Below are 18,101 nucleotides of genomic sequence, written 5' to 3'. Positions count from 1 at the left end.
CCAGGAGGAAGGAGAAAGGAAATGGGAGAAGAGTATTATGTCATATTAAATATTTATTGTTCTGCAGACTGACCTTGGAGTACCTCTCAAACCAGGAAGAGGACTGGTTAGTGTTCACATTGCTGAGAGCTTAGGTCAAAAAGCTACAGACATCACTTTGGGAAAAAAAATGACTTGGAGACAGTCTCCCTTTGCCACCAATTCCAAGAGTTGAGGCGTCACACCTTGGGACATAGTGACAAGAGTTGAGTGAACCAGAGATTGAGGCAGTGAAGGTTTTACTGGAGGAAGAGAAAAGAGCCTTGGTTTGGGGGTTTTTTTTTGGGGGGGGAAGAGGTGACAAAATTGGGAAAATGATAAAGGTCAGTTTGGAAGCCCAGGGGCGGGTGGTCCTGGGAAACCTGAAGATACTGGGAGATTCAGAAAGCCAAGGGGACCCAGCTTACCCACATGAGGCAAGGTCCTGGGAATGAAGGCAGAGTGGGGCAGTCAAAGGGAGAACTGGAAGGGTGTGGGATGGGGCATAGGAGTCCTTGGTGGATCCCACCGTCCGGCATGTCAGAAGTTGGGCTTGTGCTTCTTGAGCTCCACCATAAGGTGGTGAATGTTGATAAGCTCAGCCCGGGCAGGGAGAGCTCGGAGCTGGGGCTGAGACAGCACCCGGTGGAAGCGATGATAGAGCTGGATCAGCTGGGTCAATGCTCCCTGGTCAGAGAAAGTCAAGGAGGGGTCAGACTGTGGGGTAGTGCTAAGGACGATGATTAAGAATCAGGTTAGGGCTCATCCAGTATTTGGGGCACAGCTGGTAATTGAATATCAAGGGTCTTCAACTGAACCCAGGGAAAAAAGGGGCAAAAAATAGTGATGGGAGTAGGGGCAGCTGGGAGTTGCAGGTCACCTGGATGATACTAGTTCCATTTCTGAAGTTGGTGAAACTCCGCATTACATCCTGACTCAGAGACTCCACTGATGATTTCCAGGAACTACCAAAGCCACGGATCAGCTGAGTAACCCGGGCTGGTAGCAGGAGGAAAGAGACAGTGTCAGACAGGAACACTAAGTGATCTTCTGCCCCACGAAGTCCTCCCGAGGCACATCCATCCTCACCATCCAACCCCTTTTCTGTTCTCCCAACCCATTCTTTCCTGCTCTACTTTGTCCCCACGTAATCCACGTCCTCTCATTCTTCTCAGTCACCTTACCACTGACCCCATCACAACCACACCATCCTCATACCTTCTTCCCCTCGAAGTCGCTCAGCCTGTCCACGCTCAATCAAAGCCTCAGCCTCCTTCACAAATGCCACCAGACCCCCAAAAGGCGGAGACAGCAACTCTTCAATGAATTCCTGGAGAAACACACACACACACACTCACAGAGTGTTCTGGTTTCAGCAGATTTTCCCAATTCTGGCATCATGGCCAACTAAGTCCTTAGAACATTCCCACAGCAGAACAGCTAAGATCTAGAAAGGTCATACACTTTAAGAAACTGCTGGTCTCACAAGAGGTTAGGGAAATCTTTAAGGATCCCACTCCTCAAAAACAAAAAACAGAAAAACAAAACAGAAACCAAACTTGAACTAGGAGCAGAGCAATAAGAAACTGGGGTCAGGGCTGGAACCAGAGGGATAGGCACTGGGAGAGGCAGAGCTACCAGAAGGCAAATGGCCATGGCAACTCTGCCATCTAGAAACTGAGCCTGAGGCCAGCCTCGAGCGGGGAAGCTGAGCCTGGGTCTCTCGTGAGAGCCACAAAGATGTGCTGAGGCAGACCCAGGTGGATGCATCTTTCAGCTGTTGCAAAAGCAGAGGCAAATCCTCGCACTCCCAATTTTGGCCCATGTGACTCCCTGATTAAGATCAATCAATGAACTCAAAAATTACCAGACACATAAGAAAGTAACGAGTCAGTATAGACAATAAGCAATGGACTTAGACCTCCAAAAACTGCCAACATTAGGACTGTCAGATACACAGCAGTTGCACGTTCTTTACGAAATGTTTAAAGAAGTTAAAGATACAGACACAAACATGACCAATTAACAAGATTAGGAATAGAGAGACTTGAAATGGAATCTTTTAGAAATGGTTTAAAAATAAAAAATGTTCAAATTTTTCAAAAGTTAACAGGCTAAATAGCAGATTAGAAATACCTGAAGAATGATACAGCGAATTGTAATTTGATACAGCGAATTGTAATGATACAGCGAATTGTAATTGAAGAAATGACTCAGAATGCAGCACAGAGAAGGAGATGGAAAATTTTGAGACACTGAGAGGTACAGAAATCTAATTAATGGATCTATTTAAGGCAGTGATCATTGATGGCTACTGACAAAAAGTGAGCCAAGAAGATATTATGCGCCCTGATGGAAGTACATACCACTACCTCTCAAATAGCCTTGCAAAAAAATTCTAATTGGAATCTGACCAAGCCTTTCCATTTAACTACACATTTATGGGAAAAGAGGAAGTTGATCCACATCATGAAATGCAATCAGGAAAACTCATCTATGTCATCCTGCAAAACACATGACTCAGTGACTCAGTTTCTTCCACAAATAAATTTAGAGAAATCTATAGATTAAAAAGAGACATGCATATGGACTGTATATGGGTCCTGATTGAAACATAAAAACCAATCATAACTGGGGGAATTTGAACACTAGCTTTTAAATGTAATAATTTTTTTTTAAGTGTGATAACATATTGTGGTTTATAAAACACATTCTGATACAGATGAAGTGATGCTAATGTATAGGATTTAATTCAAGAGCTGGGAGGAGAGAGCACGGGAAGAGGATGAGCAATGGGTGTTAATACAGATGAAATGAAACTTTGATTTCTCATGGTACCAGGGGTTCACTGTGCTATTATTCTCTATATTAGCAAATACATTTGAAATTTCCCACAAAAGCAAACTTTTTTTTTAATGGAAGAGGGGAATTAAAACAAAAACAAACAAACACAAAACAAAAAAACCCCAACCCAGATAGCAATATCTGTTAAGGTAAAAGTGAAACTTTTATTCCACTTAAAAATAAACTTTTCCAGGGGCAGCCGGATGGCTCGGTTGGTTAGAGCATGAGCTCTGAACAACAGGGTTGCTGGTTCGATTCCCACGTGGGCCAGTGAGCTGCGCCCTCCACTAGACTGAAGACAATGAGCTGCCACTGAGCTGCCGGAGGGGCGGCCGGGTGGCTCAGTTGGTTAGAGCACAAGCTCTTAACAACATGGTTGCCGGTTCAATTCCCCCATGAGATGGTGGGCTCGCCCCCTGCAACTAAGATTGAAAATGGCGATTGGACTTGGAGCTGAGCTGCGCCCTCCACAACTAGATTGAAGGATAACGACTTGGAGCTGATGGGCCGTGGAGAAACACATGTTCACCAATATTCCCCAATAACATTTTTAAAGAAAAAGGCTACATACTGTTAGGATTCCAACTCTATGACATTCTGGAAAAGGCAAAACTTTAAAAAAACAAATAAATGAATAAACTACTTCCATTTAAATATGCAATCTTTTTCTACTCTTCCCATAACAAATCCACTTATTTCCACTGAGGTTAACTAATATGAGACTAGGGAGACATCCTCAAGAATGGATCTTTCTATAAAAAAGGCATTTTTATTTGTGATGTGATTTTGGATAAAGATTAAATAACTGTAAGTTTAGTACCTATGTTTTCTTCTATGTATTTTATTGTTTCAGGTCTTATATTTAGGTCTTTGATCCATTTTGAGTTAATTTTGGTACATGGTGACAGATAGCAATCTAGTTTCATTCTTTTGCATGTGGCTTTCCAATTTTTCCCAGCACCATTTATTGAAAAGGCTTTCTTTTTTCCACTGTATGTTTTTGGCTCCTTTGTTGAAAATTATTTGCCCATATACATGTGGGTTTATTTCTGGTTCGGAATTCTGTTCCATTGCTCTGTGTGTCTGTTTTCCTGCCAATACCATGCTGTTTTTACTATTACCACTTTGAAGTATAAATTGAAGTCCGGGAGTGTGATACCTTCAGCCTTGTTCCTTTCTCTCAGGACTGCTTTGGCTACTTGGGGTCTTTTTGTGGTTCCATACAATATGATGCTTTTTGTTCTATTTCTTTAAATGATGCGATTGGGACTTTGATGGGGATTCATTAAAGCTGTATATTGCTTTGATCTTACAGAGCATTTTATGAATTTGACCTCTAAGGCAAGGGAAGTAAAAGCAAAAATAAATGAATGGGACTGTATCAAACCAAAAAAGCTTCTGCACAGCAAAAAAAAAAAAACAAAAAAAAAAAACCATCAACAAAATAAAGAGGCAACCAACCGAACGGGAGAAAATATTTGCAAACACTTCTGAGATGGGGCTAATATTCAAAATATATAAAGAACTCATACAACTGAACAACAACAACAAACGATCCAATTTAAAAGTGGGCAGAGGACCTGAACAGACATTTTTCCCAAGAAGACATACAAATATATGAAAAGATGCTTAACTTCACTAGCTATTAGGGAAACACAAATCAAAACCACAATGAGATACCACCTCACACCTGTTAGAGTGGCTATCATCAACAAGACAAATAATTAGAAGTGTTAGAGAGAGGCTGTGGAGAAAAAGAAACCCTCATACACTGCTGGTGGGAATGTAAACTGGTACAGTCACTATGGAAAATAGTATGGAGGTTCCTCAAAAAATTAAGACTAGAATTATCATATGACCCAGCAATCCTTCTTCTGGGTATCTACCTGAAAATTTTGAAAACATTTATTCATAAAGATATATGTTTCCTTACGATCATTGCAGCATTATTTACGGTAGCCAAGACATTGAAACAACTGAAATGTCCTTTGATAAATGATTGGCTAAAGAAGATGTGGGCTATATACAATGGAATACTACTCAGCTATTTAAAAAGATGAAATAATGCCATTTGCGACAACACGGATGGATCTTGAGATCATTATGCTAAGTGAAATAAGTTAGACAGGAAAAGTTGAGAACCATATGATTTCACTCATATGTGGGATATAAAACTGAAAGCAACAAATGAACGAAACAAATAAACAAACAAAAACTCATAGACACAGATAACAGTATAGTGGTTACCAAAGGGAAAGGGAGGTGAGGAGAGATAGAAGAGGAAAAAGGGGGTCAAATACATGGTGATGCAAGGAGAACTGACTCTGGGTGGTGAGCACACAATGCAATATACAGATGATGTATTATAGAATTGTATGCTTGAAACCTATACAATTCTATTAACCAATCTCACTCCAATAAATTTGATAAAATTTTTTAAAAGATTAAACAACCAAATGCAGCCTATTACAATTGCCTAAATGCAATAACCTACGGTATACACACTCTTAACAACGTAACAGTGGGGGCCCAGAGAGTGGAGTGCAAAGGGAAGTTTTCAGCTAACAGAGATGAGCTGTCCTAGCACGGTAGCCATGAGTCACATGAGCTACTGATCACTCGAAACGTGGTTCATCCTAACTGAAATGTGCAATAAGCATAAAATACACACCAGGCTTCAGAAACTTTATATGGGAAAAAAATTTTAAATAAATCATTACTCATTTTTTTGTTGATTATTTGTTGAAATGATATTTTTGACATAGTGTTTTAAATAAAATATATTATTAAATTCTTTTCACCTGTTTCTTTTTCATGTTTAAAATGTAGCTACTAGAGGGGCGGCCGGTTAGCTCAGTGGGTTAGAGCGCGGTGCTCTAACAACAAGGTTGCCGGTTTGATCCCCACGTGGGCCACTGTGAGCTGCGCCCTCCATAACTACATTGAAACAACTACTTGACATGGAGCTGATGGGTTCTGGAAAAACACACTTAAATAAACTTTTTTTTCCAAAAGTTAAGAAAAAATGTAGCTACTAGAAAATTTTTAATTACTTAAGTGACTCATATTGTGGCTTGCATTATATTTCTATTGTCCAACACTGGTCTAGACTTGGCCTAAACTTTAAGCTCTCTGTCCAGCAAAAGAGAATGTCCTCATAGCAGAGGAGCAGCCAGAGGGGAACAGTGCACACTGGGCTTTAGCTAGCAATCCTTCCCACACAATATGCAGCCTGAGCAGCAGCCCACGAAAGGGACGGGGAGCACCGATGACAGCTGGCTCCCCACCCTGGCAAATTCCAGGGCAGTTTGGCTGCTCTCAGCAGAGCCCACTGGTTTAAGTGCATCTTCTGGACCAGGGGATCTAGAGAATTGCACTTCTGAAGGCAGAGCTGCCCATTCCTTAACTGGGCAGGTGAGGACAGTGGTTTCCTTTGTCCTGACAAGTTTATTTTACTAAAAAGAGAGAACAGAATGGGAAAGTTTAACCTACAACTAATCAGACCCCAAAAGAAGAAAGAATGGAGGAAAAGCAATGTTTCAAAAGATACTCGCTGTGAATTTTCCCAAATTAATGAAAAAGTTGATTCAAAGACCCAAGAAACACAACAAGATACCAAAATATAACTAAAGAGATAATCCACATCTAGACTTCAGAATACTAAGGGAAAAAAGGGATTCTAAGAACAGTCAGAGAACAGACTGCCCTCAAAAGGACAATAATTAGAACAGCAGACTTCTCCACAGCAATAATTTGAGCTAATAGTGGAAAATCATCCTCTAAATGTTGACAGAAAATAACTGTCAACTTAAAATTTGACAGTGAGCCAGCAAAACTATATCTTCCTGACATTTATATAAAAACAAAAATGAGGTTTACTACCAATAAATTTTCACAAAGGAATTTCTAAAAAAGTTGCTTCAAGAAGAAGGAAAATGATCCCAAAAAAGATCCTAAAAAGATCATCTGAGTTTTAAAAAGGAATGGTGAGCAAATAAGCCAAGAAACATTCATGGAAATTGAAATAAAAAGTATTGCTATAAAATGGCAACAAGTGAAATATGACAGAAATAAAATGCTGGTCAATAATTAGCATGGAAGGAAGAAGGAGGAGTGATGGGATCATTAAAGCATTTAACATGTTTTAAAGTTCATGTATTATTTGAGAGAGGGGTTAAATATTAAGTTTAGATGTTAAGCTAAATATGCAACGTAAAATTTAAAGGATAAATTCTAAAAGAAGAGAGTACAAAAATCCAAACAATTAGAGAGAAAAATAATGTAGTAAAAAAAATAAAGGCAAGAAGCACAAATGACACAAGGCAAACAGAAAATGAAAGATGGCAGAAACAAGTCCAAATGTAATATTAATCATAACAAATATAAACGGATTAAAATCATAAAAGGCAGACATAATTCAATTGGATTTTTTAAAAAATTCGAGCTATGTGCTATCTACAAAATATTTAAAATGTGAAAACTTAAAAGTCTGAAAGTAAAAGAATGGAAATAAATTAACAGGCAAATATTAACCAAAATAAAGTTGGCAGAGTTATGTTAGTATCAGACGTAATAGGCTTTAAGACAAAATTATGAGGGCTAAGGTGGGTCATTATACAGTGTCAAATACTTCAAGTCACCAATAAGAGCCACCAATTCTAAACTTTTAAGAATTTAGGTAAACTAAGCTGCAACTATATAAAGCAAAATTTGATAGAACTGCAGGGAAAAGTGACAAATCTATGAATTTCAAAACATCTCTCTCAATAACTGATAGTAGACAAAAAAATAATCAACGAAGATATAGATGATGTGAATAACATAATAAAAAAGCTGGATCACCACACCTGACAATTAAAGAACACAGATTCTTCTCAAACACACAATGAATACAGATTCTTCTCAAACACACAAAAGTTGATCATGTACCAGGCCACAGCAAATCTAAATTTCAAAGAATCGGTACCAAAAAAAGACATTCTCCATCCACAATGCAATTTAGATATTAATAACAAAAAGATAAATAAGAAAACTACTTTTTGGAAATTTAAAAACACTCCTCCAAAAATCTCACGGATCAAAGAAGAAATAATTGAAATATAAAAATTCGTAGAACTGAATGACAATAAAAATGTTACCTATTCGAACCTACTGAATTTAAAAAAAGAAGGAGTACTGAGAGAGAATTTCATAGTTTTAGATCTTCCCAGATGCTTTTGCTGGCAAGTTCTATGAAACTTTCAAGGAAGAAATCATTTCAAATTCTCTCAGAATAAAAAAAGAAGAAACAGTTCCTCCCACCTCCTTCTATCAATCCACTATGACTTTGGTACCAAAACTACACAAGGACAGTACAAGAAAAGGAAATCACAGGCCAATCTCACCTATGCACAGAGCAAACATTCTAAATGAATTAGACCAAACCCAGAATGGTTTAACATTCTAAAATCTACAAATGTCATATACCATATAATAGATTAAAAAAATACTTCCAACAGTTGCAGAAAAAGCATACACTCTTGACTAAAAATTCAATACCCATTCATGATTTAAAAAAATAGTTTAACTCTTGGCATAGGAGGGATTGAAAGGAATTTTCATAACTGGACAAAAGGTATCTATAAGAAAATCTACAACATTACTCTTAATGGGGAAACGATTAAATCATTCCTTTTAAAATTAGGAAAAGATAGGGTTCTCACTATCATCATTTTTAGTCAATTATTCATCTTTCTACTGGAAATACTAGTGTAGTAAGAGAATAAGGACATAGAAATGAAAAACATAAGGATTAGAAATAAAGAACTAAAACTGACATAATTCATAGATGATGAATGCCTACATAGAAACACACACATTCAAATATCCAGAAACACTATTAGAAACAATAATTTAGGAAGGTGGCTGGCTATATATGGTCAATATACAAAAATCAAGAGCATTTCTATACACCAGCTCAAACAAGAAAATTTCTTTTTCAAAAGATCACAGTTATATAAAATAGTCACAGGGAAGTAAAGTACAGCATAGGAAATATAGTCAATAATATGGTAATAACTACACATGGTGCCAGTTAGATACTAGACTTACTGGGGGAATTATATAAATTCGTAAATTATATAAATGTTTAACCGTTACGCTGTACACCTGAAACTAATATAAAATAATACTGAATGTCAATAGTAATTGAAAAAGTCAACAATAAAAATTAAAAAAAGATAATAGTTAAGTAACAATGGTTTAAAGAACAAATTCAAAAATAGTGTAAAAAGTCTAATTAGAGAGAAAGAAATATAATCATTATTCCTAGTATTATTCGTAAATAAATGTAGATTTATTCCTAGTAGTAATAACTATAATAATAACTCCTAGCACCTAGAGATTAAAAGGAATTTTCTTAACCTGATAAAGGGCATCTACAAAAAACCTACAACTACAGTACTCTTAATGGGGAAGTGATGAAAGCATTCATTTTACAATCAGGAACAGGAAAAGGGTTCTCCCTATTACCCTTCTATTCAATTATACGACATAGTCATAGAGGTCCTAGCCAGAACAGTAAGAGACCAAAGATGGAAGAAATTGAAGGCGAAGGATTAGAAATAATTTATTTATTCCTAGTAGGACTAAATCTACATATTACACCTACCTAGGAATAACTCTAACAAAAGATTTGCAATGTCTTTGTGCTGAAAATTATAAAAGATTAAAGAATATCTTTAAAAAAGGAGAGGGAGCCCATTTCATGGGCAGGAAGTGTCAGTGTCATAAAGTGTCAATTCTTTCAAACTGATCTAAATCGATCAATGCAATTCCAATCACAATCCTTAATAGGTTTTTCGGATGTGAAAATTTAAAAGCTGATTGTAAAATTTATATGGAAAATCAAAAGGCCAATAAGACTCAAGATACTGATGAAAAAGAAGGCAGGAGAATGTGCCCTATAAAGCATAATAATTAAAACTGTATTGTGGGGCGGCCGGTTAGCTCAGTTGGTTAGAGCGCAGTGCTCCTAACACCAAGGTTGCCAGTTCGATCCCTGCATGGGCCACTTTGAGCTGCGCCCTCCTTAAAAAACTGTACTGCAGGGCACACAAATTGATCACTGGCACAAAATAAAGGCGACATGCACATCTCTGTGGAGTTTTGCTGTGTGACACAGACAGCACTGCCCATCAACCAGGCAAAGACAGTTTCCATAAATGGTTCTGGGCCAATCGTTATCCACACAGAAAACATTAAATTCGATTCCTACCTCACATCATACACAAAAATCAATTCTAGGTAAATTTATGACTTAGAAGTAAAACAGCAACATTCTACAATATTAAGAAGAAAATGAAATATAATATTTTTCTGACCTTGGAGGAATAAGGGATTTCTTAAACAAGATACAAAAATAAAGAAAAGATTTATAAATTCAATCATATTACAACTAGGAATTTCTGTTCTTCAAACGACAACATAAAACAGATAAAACACATACTGAAAGATCCCTGCAACCTATATAATCAACAAAAGATTAGTATATAGAATATATAAAGAACCCTCATAAATTAAAAAAACACACAAATGATCCAATTTTTAAAATGTCAAATGCCATGACAGACATTTTACAGAAAAGAAAAATTCGTATGGCTACTTCATATTTGAAATGATGCTCAATCTCATTAGTAATCAGAAAAACGCATATCAAGACCCCAACGAGTACCTACCAGAAAGGTAAAGATAGTCTGATAATACCATGCGTTGGAGAAAATATGGCTCACTGAGAATTCTTACATATTACAGGTGAGGAATAAATTGGTACATCCACGTAGGAATACAATTTGGCATCGTCTCCTAAAGTTGAATACTGGCACACTCTATAAGCAGCCAGCCTGCCCCTATCGCCAGGAGAAACTTTTGAGAAAACTTAACCTATTTCTATGTGCACTAAAAGACCTAACTGTTCGTAAAATAATGCTCACAGTAGCAAAAAAATGGAAATAATCCAAATGTCACACAGTAACGTTATACAATAGTGAAAAAGAATGACTGCAGCCATATGTAATAAATAACATAACAATATTAGAAAAATTATGCATGAAAAATCCTGTGATTCTGCTTTTATGACACTCACCAACAAAACGATACAATTACTGTTTTGGTATACTTACACATTTTTTTAAAAGCATGATAAACACAATATTTAGGTCAACAGGTGCCTCTACGTGAGAGGCGGGGAGATGGAGTGAGGAGGAATTCATACTTTGATATTGTTTATCGTCAAGGTGTGTTGTGGATTCATGGATGTTTGTATAATTTTTAAAAATACAAAATAAAATAAAATAGAACAATAATGACAGCATGTTGTGAACCAAGAGTTATAGCTCCAATTCTATGTACTGGAGACCATTAACTGCCATTACACAGACACACACACACACACACACACACACACACACGCCCGCACTGAACTGAAAACAGCACACAAGACTGGCCCCTTCCTTTTCCCCACACCCTACCTGTGTCCGAGCATTGAGCAGCTGCTGGAAACTCTCAACCTCTTTACTGTCATCAGCAGCCCGCTCCTAAGGGAAAACAAAGGGAAATCTCAAGTTTGGGAAGACGCAGCCCCTCACTTCAGGATATCCCCTTGCCTCCACATTTACGGTACTTAGCCAGACATTGTGTCGGTCTCCAGAACAAACCACCGAACAGACCCCCATAAACCCTGCCCTCAGAACCCCCAGAGCAGCGGGGGACCCGACTTCTCCGGTAGGAAAAGGGAGGAACGGGTGTCTGTTACCATCAGCACACCCAGCATCATGTCGTAGTTGTTGATCAGAAACACAAGCTGCTCCTTCCTTGAGGAGAATTCAGCGGCCACTCGGAGCACAAAGTTCTCCACTTCCACCTGCAACAGCGGAAAGGAGGTGAGACAGGCAGGGGAGGGCACCGCCGCGCTTCACAGCGCAGCCCGCCCGCAGCCCGGCTGTGGGCCGTCCGCCCACGCCCCTCACCTGCAGCTGCCCCAGCAGGTGCAGCGTCCGTTCACTAGGAATGGTCTGGTTGATGCTGACAAGAGCAGAGGAGAACTCTGCGTACCGGCGTGTGATCTGGGAGAAAGGAGGCGGAAGAAACATCACACCACAGCCGTGGCCCAGCCAGCACAGCCGCCCAGCACCCCTGCAGCGGGCCAACCAACCCGTGGGACTCCTGCCCCCAACCCCACAAACAGGGCCCGACCCGCGTGTACTACTCCAGGCTGCCCCTCACAGTGGGGCTAAACATCCCACTAGGCCCAACACACCCATGAACCTGGCCCCTCTCCCCAGTAAAACCGAGAGTGCTGCCCTTCCTCACATAGTGGGGCCGAGTATCTAGCCCCCCGAGGCGCTGAGGGTCAGTGCTTCGAACACTCTGGACATTCATCTCCAGGATGAGCTCAAACCGTGGCCACAGTAAGGCAAGCACCTGTTCCCAGTACCTGTGGGCTCAACCAGAGTCAGCGGTCAGTTGGCCAGGAAGGTCAGGGTCGGGGGTGGGGGCTACGGGGGGGGGGGGAGTCTTGCTGTTAGGGCGTGTGTGTGGGAAACCTGCCAAACTCTGGGGCATCCTTCAGATTAACCGTGGACGGCGGATGGTGCTAGCACTGGGTGTGAGAGGTGCATGGGCGGCAGCAGCAGCACTGCCTCCAGGTAGACGCATGGGGACAGGGTCAAAAGGACAGTAGGAGCCCAAGGATCAGGGCAGGGTCATGTAAGAGCAAGAGTTCCAGGCCAGCAGGCCAGCAGGGACCAGGACTCAGTGACCTGTCCAGGGCGGGCACGTCCCTCTTTGCTGCAATGTTGCGGAACCGGAGAACGATGTGGATACAGAGGAAAACGGCGATGGCATCGTAGCAGTCAGCGAGATAGGACTCCAGGTGCTTCTGTGAGTCAGGGACAGGCAGAGGGTTGGCTGTTACTTTGTCCTTCCCAGTAGAAAGATAAATGTGCTCCTTTAGGGATGTAGCACTGGGAAGGAGGGAGGGAAGAGAGAAATCTAAAAGGGAAATGCCCTCTCCTTCCCTGTGCGCTGGCCACTCGGATGGTCCTGACGCCTTGCTCACCAGGATCTATGATCACAGCAGAATTCAGGACTGAGCCCCGAGGTTTAGGGGCCCCTCAGTTTTCAGGTGCTATTGTCTAGGTGTGGATCAGCACCAGGGGCAGCCTTGGGGACCCCAAGCTTTGAGGGTTTCGTGGGGAGTCACGCTGTGAGCATGAGGCTTGGACATTTTAGAATGAGGGTGTCCTGGTTTCAATACCACCAGAGCTATGACCTTCCTACGGTGCCAAGGGGACCAGGGACACGGGGTCTAAGCACAGGAGCTGGGGGTCTTACCAAGGTCATACTGAGCGTACGGTGCATGACAGCATGGAAGAGGTCGAGTGCGGCCGGGCCAGACACAACAAAGAATTCACAGATGAAAAGATATTCCCGGCAGGAATTGTCTAGGAGGGCATAGTGCTGGCTGCGGAAGAGGGCCTCAAACGGATACTAGGATAGGGAGGTAAAGAAGAGAGAGGGATGGACCCCGACACTGACTCCCCATGGATATGGCTGGGAAATCAGCAAATGTGGGTGTCGAGACCCTTCCCATCTAACCCAAGTCCAGGCTGTGAAAGAGCATCCTGAATGGGTACAGAAGTGGGGGAAGAGAAGGGGTACAAGAGAAAAGCCCACCCCACCTGCTGTTGCTACTCCTGCATACACCTCCAGAACTGCTTCATGACATGTCACTCTGCTCAGCCAGTCTCTCCCCGCTACATGCCCTTACGTCAATGGTCCCAACCCTCTTCACAGCACAGAACACTAGGGAGACTGGAAAAGCCACTCCCAGGTCTCAGGGGACTCACAGGGGCCTGGGAGTGGGACGGTCTGGCTTTCCCACCCATGTTCAGCATCCCCTTCATGACTGAAGTTTGTTCCTCCTCCTACCCTCTGTTCTCCCCGCTGGGCAGTGTGGGGCACCAGGATGGGGGCCTCCAGTTCAGTGGGGGAGATGACAGAGCCACGGGTCCCCAGGGTGAAGATGGTGTTTCTGCTGCGCAGGGATGGCTTCGAAAAGAATCGTGAAGGGTCAGAGTTAGGGAAAACAGTAAGCGCATAGCTGTGACTAAAGATGAAAAATTCAGTACCTCCGGAGCCTCCAGGAGCCGGGCAGCCTGGAGCCCCTTTCCTACTTCACCTAATACCTGGGAATGGGCTTCAGGGAGCCTCTACACCTCTGACATCACAGGCAAAACTAAGTGTCAAAACGCTTTTTTCTGGGGAGCACGGTCATAGCCTTCATCCCATTCTCAAAGGTGTCGGTCCCACAGAAAAAGGTAAGCAGCAGCGTCTTGGAGGCTCTAGGATATCTTTCTTTGCTGTATCTTCCACGCCCATTAGATCGTCTTTCTCAGCAACTTCCTCATACTAGAGAAACAAGAAGAGAACTGGTAACCATCTCTTCCCACAGCCCGATGAAACATTGTTTTTCCACTGCTCCCATTGCCCAGCGGTAGCCCCTCCTCCCAGCCCAGGTGCTCGGCTATGCCGCTCCCTCCGTGGCCTCACCTGCACCTTCATGAGCCGTCCCAGGTAGGAGCGGTAGTAGGATAGGTAGATCTTGCTCAGCGTCTCCACATACTCATCCCTGATCTCTTTCGCTGTTGCTCTTTCGTTGCCCAGCAGGAACTGATAGAAGAACCTGGAAGGTCCGGGGACCAGTCAGTGTCCCTGCCTACCTAAGGAGCCAGACACCACACGTGGCTGCTCAAAGCTCAGAGGCCATCCTTCCCATGGTGACCTGTACTTCAGCAGAGCCGTCTGGGGGATCTGATAGTTGGTCATTGGTTTTCTGAAGGAATAAATCTTCTGAAGGATGAACTCTCGGATCTTCGTCACTGCCTAGACATGGGGGAACAAACACAGGGCATGAAGCTGCAACCTTCTTATTGTTTGGGAGGCATTAGGGGAAGTGACAGATATTAAATGTAGAAAGAGGAATGGTGGAGAATACCTCGTCAGTGTTTTTTTAAAGATTCTCAGGAGAACCCAGAGATGTGAGAATGTGCTCTGCCAGGAAAAGGTGGGGTGAAGTTCTTGGAGACAGGCTACAATGAGCTCAGCCAGGAAAACCCAGGGGGAAGGTGTTGGGGAGGCTGGTTCTGCAGTCTCTAGGGTATCCCCTACCCCTCACCTTGATCCGGAGCCGGTCGAGCACACCTCTGACGTCTGCACAAGCCGCTGTGCCTCTGGCCTCCTGTTCTCGGACTGCAGCTGCCTTGGCATCCAGTTCCTGCAGCTGTTCCAGGAACCTGGGCTCTGTCACTGGTGCCTCCAGAATTGCCCTGGGTAGCAGGGCGGGGTGGGACAGGTTAGGAGGGAGACTCAGACATCCCTACACTCCAAATCATATTTCACTTACATCCAGCCTCTGTCCCCTTGCCCTTCTTACACTGTACCATACAGTCAGGATATACGTACAGAGTTTTCTATTCCTGGACCCCCCCTTCCCACATAAGCCTTGGACCCCCTCACTACACACCTGGCCCTGGATGATTCCTAGTCTTTGATGCCTAAAGCATGCATCAAGGTTAGAAAGAGTTGTCAACCCAACCATCAGTTTCTGGATGGCACGTGATGACCTGGAGCCAGGAAACCCATGTAGTAAATAGGTTAGGTCACCCCAGCCTATCTACCTGCTATAGACATTGTGACCTTTCAAATTGGTAACTCACGTGACCAGAGCAGAGGGCACTACCAGGCCATCAACAAGCTCCCCGAGTTTCCCCCGAACTGCCTGGCGGTTTCGAAGCCGAATGTTCATGGCTCCTGACTGTTCCTGCAATGTCCGGATCTCAGAGCTGATGGAGCTCAGGTCACTCTGAAAAGCTCCCAACATCTGCTCCATGCGCTGGGGGGAAAGGCAGAAGATGTTGCTGGAGCGTCACAGGGTAGGTAGGGGACACGTGGGACACCTAAGCGCATTGGTGAAGTCCCCAGTATCTATCAGTCCAGGAGGGTAGCAGGTGATGAGGGAAGAGGTACCCCAAAGGTCACTAGCAAATAACATTAGTTACAACTATAACAACAAAAGGATGCTGAGGTCATCCTGCAAGTGATTCTAACCGTCTCCACCTAAGGTTGATGACCTAAAGAGTGGCACCAAAGACCATGGTCTAGTTCAAGGTTATTAGAGATCACAGGTCATGCTTACTAACCTCAAGGACAGCATCGCAGGCTGTGATCTGGTTGTGCAGAGATGCTATGTTCTCACTCTCTTGGATATCTGACCCACAGAAAGTCAAGGAGTCTCACCATGAAAATGGAGATCCTCAGGCCTTCAGGACCTCCTCAATTTCGCCCTGAGGTGACAGAAACCTCAGAGAGAAGCTGTCATCCCCAGCTAGGCTGTCTGCATCATGCTCCACAAAATCCCCATTTTAATAATACCCCCGTTTTCCTCTGCTGAAGGATACAATCTCGAATGGATTTCTGTTCAATCTGCTGTAGCTCCAGCTCAACCTGCTTTGAATAGTGACGGAGATCCACACCCTGGGAGAACATAAACAGGTCAGGAGGAAGTCACAGTGAAGGGACACTGGAACAGAATCAATGAAGGACCAGAGGGTAAGACATCAGGGTGACATTATAAGTACAAGAAACTGTTTCCTTTTATTTTTCTTTAAAAAGGTGTGGGCAGGGGGTGGTGTGGCAGATTAGTATAGCAGAAAGCCTCACCGTTTTAAGAGCTTCCTTTACTAACTCATCCTCCAGATTTGCCTGAATGTGAACTGGAAATAGAAGTGTATTATAAGGGTTCAGTTCCATAATGCCCTCTCCCCACACTGAACTTCTGCACACCAATCCCTGCCTTATTATTTCCAGCCCCCATGCCGCTCAGATTATAGACACTCTGCATCCAGTGCCATCTCTTACCATCCACTTCGTCCAGGATAAATTCATCAGAGGTAATGTCCAACTCTCCAAGTTGCAATGGCTCCTGAAGACCAGGACCACCCCCCTGGAGAGGGATAAACAATTAATGAGAAAGGATACAGGGAAAGAGGGGGAGAACACAATATAATGGGATAATCGCCAATACTTCAAGGGGGAGAGGGGAACTTTTACTGGGGAGCCATAGGCGCTGAGTCAAAAAATTCCAAGAGTCTCACATTGTACCCAATCTACTACTTGGGGCTGATGTGTGGGGACTACGACAAGGAGACATACAACCCACAAAGAGAATGAAGATGTCCAACTGAGAAAAATTAGGAGTTGGAGAGGACAGAGCAGAACTTGCAGTTGAATTTAGGAGTCCCCAAACTCCTGCTAGCTTAGGTGTTATCTCACAATCCCTCTAGGGCGCTCCAGCCTTTCTAGCGCTGCCAGCTAACACCTAGGATTTACCTGGAGGCCTGGTTCCATCTTAAATATACTCATTCATGGAATCATAACCAACAACCTATATGGTAGGTCTTATTATTTTCTTCACCTTATAAGGTAGGTATGTAAAGCGATGGCACAGAGAAGCTAGTTAACTTGCCCAAGGACACAGCATGTAAGTAGCAGAGCTAGAATTAGAACAGAGGCAATCGGGCTCCAGAGGCCATACTGTTAACCTTCACACTGCACTGCTTTTCTATGCTGTCTCATAATCTGGAGGTTAACTGAAATTGTGTCCTGGGAAGCTGAGTCTCCACCATTCTGGCCCAGGGAGGGGTATGGACAGCACCTCCGGTAGCAGCCAAGCTCCCACTCTTGCAAAAACCCAGCCCAGGTCTTTCTGACGCAAGGACGACCGGACAAAATCCCGGAGAAACAGCCGGCGTTCTCACCAGCGGGCCCTCCTCCTCCTCCACATCTGAGGCCCCGGCCCGCAATACCAGCTCCCGAGCAGCTGCCGCCATGGTGGCAGCCGCAGCCATTCCGCGCAGCCTCACTTCCGGCAGCTGTCAGTCGCCGCGAGTCCGTTTCCCAGAGTGAACTACAAGTCTTACAGTGTCTTGCACAGCTCGAAATCGTTCCCAGATATTTGCGTTAAAGCTCTAACCACTTCACCCGAGTACAAATGGGAATTGGAAGTCTTAAGCACAATCTCGCCCGGAACCTTCGCTGCTCTCTAACCCCCAAACTTTACGAACTGTAAATAGACGCGGAACCGGAAGTTGTGACGACTCATTTAGACTCCGAAGTGTAGTCGACTAGGGCACAAACTGTTT

General features: G+C 43.1%; 1 protein-coding gene across 2 annotated transcripts; it reads right to left on the bottom strand.

Moving 5' to 3' along the window:
* Positions 1–35: 35 nt before the first annotated feature.
* Positions 36–18,054, bottom strand: VPS52 (VPS52 subunit of GARP complex). Of its 2 annotated transcripts, XM_019738683.3 has the most exons (20): positions 17,718–18,054; positions 16,819–16,903; positions 16,621–16,673; positions 16,359–16,434; positions 16,101–16,168; positions 15,618–15,793; positions 15,077–15,227; positions 14,684–14,784; positions 14,452–14,584; positions 14,253–14,310; positions 13,831–13,964; positions 13,234–13,389; positions 12,660–12,778; positions 12,211–12,334; positions 11,868–11,963; positions 11,654–11,761; positions 11,370–11,435; positions 1,237–1,348; positions 899–1,017; positions 36–705 (listed from the first exon to the last, which is right to left on the bottom strand). In XM_019738683.3, exons 1-20 carry the CDS (start codon positions 17,805–17,807, stop codon positions 559–561), a joined length of 2,172 nt encoding a protein of 723 aa, XP_019594242.1. In that variant the 5' UTR covers positions 17,808–18,054; the 3' UTR covers positions 36–558. The 2 variants fall into 2 exon arrangements, with proteins under 2 accessions (XP_019594242.1, XP_088651966.1); XM_088795840.1 differs by lacking the exons at positions 16,621–16,673; positions 16,819–16,903; positions 17,718–18,054 and having other exon boundaries at positions 16,101–16,173; positions 16,359–16,410.
* Positions 18,055–18,101: the final 47 nt, after the last annotated feature.

Source organism: Rhinolophus sinicus, chromosome 2 (assembly GCF_057876585.1).
Source record: "Rhinolophus sinicus isolate RSI-liver-muscle chromosome 2, RSI-T2T, whole genome shotgun sequence".
Classification (NCBI taxonomy): Eukaryota; Metazoa; Chordata; class Mammalia; order Chiroptera; family Rhinolophidae; genus Rhinolophus; species Rhinolophus sinicus.
Note: the sequence above shows the minus strand (reverse complement) of the source record. Positions and strands in the feature narration are given on the sequence as shown.

Coding starts and splice junctions, on each gene's coding strand:
- VPS52 (XM_019738683.3), bottom strand. CDS start 17,807: ATGGCTGCGGCTGCCACCATGGCGGCAGCTGCTCGGGAGCTGGTATTG. Junction 13,965..14,252: donor GGAAGATACAGCAAAGAAAG/ATATCCTAGAGC, acceptor CTGACCCTTCAC/GATTCTTTTCGAAGCCATCC. Junction 1,018..1,236: donor GCGACTTCGAGGGGAAGAAG/GTATGAGGATGG, acceptor TCCTGCTACCAG/CCCGGGTTACTCAGCTGATC.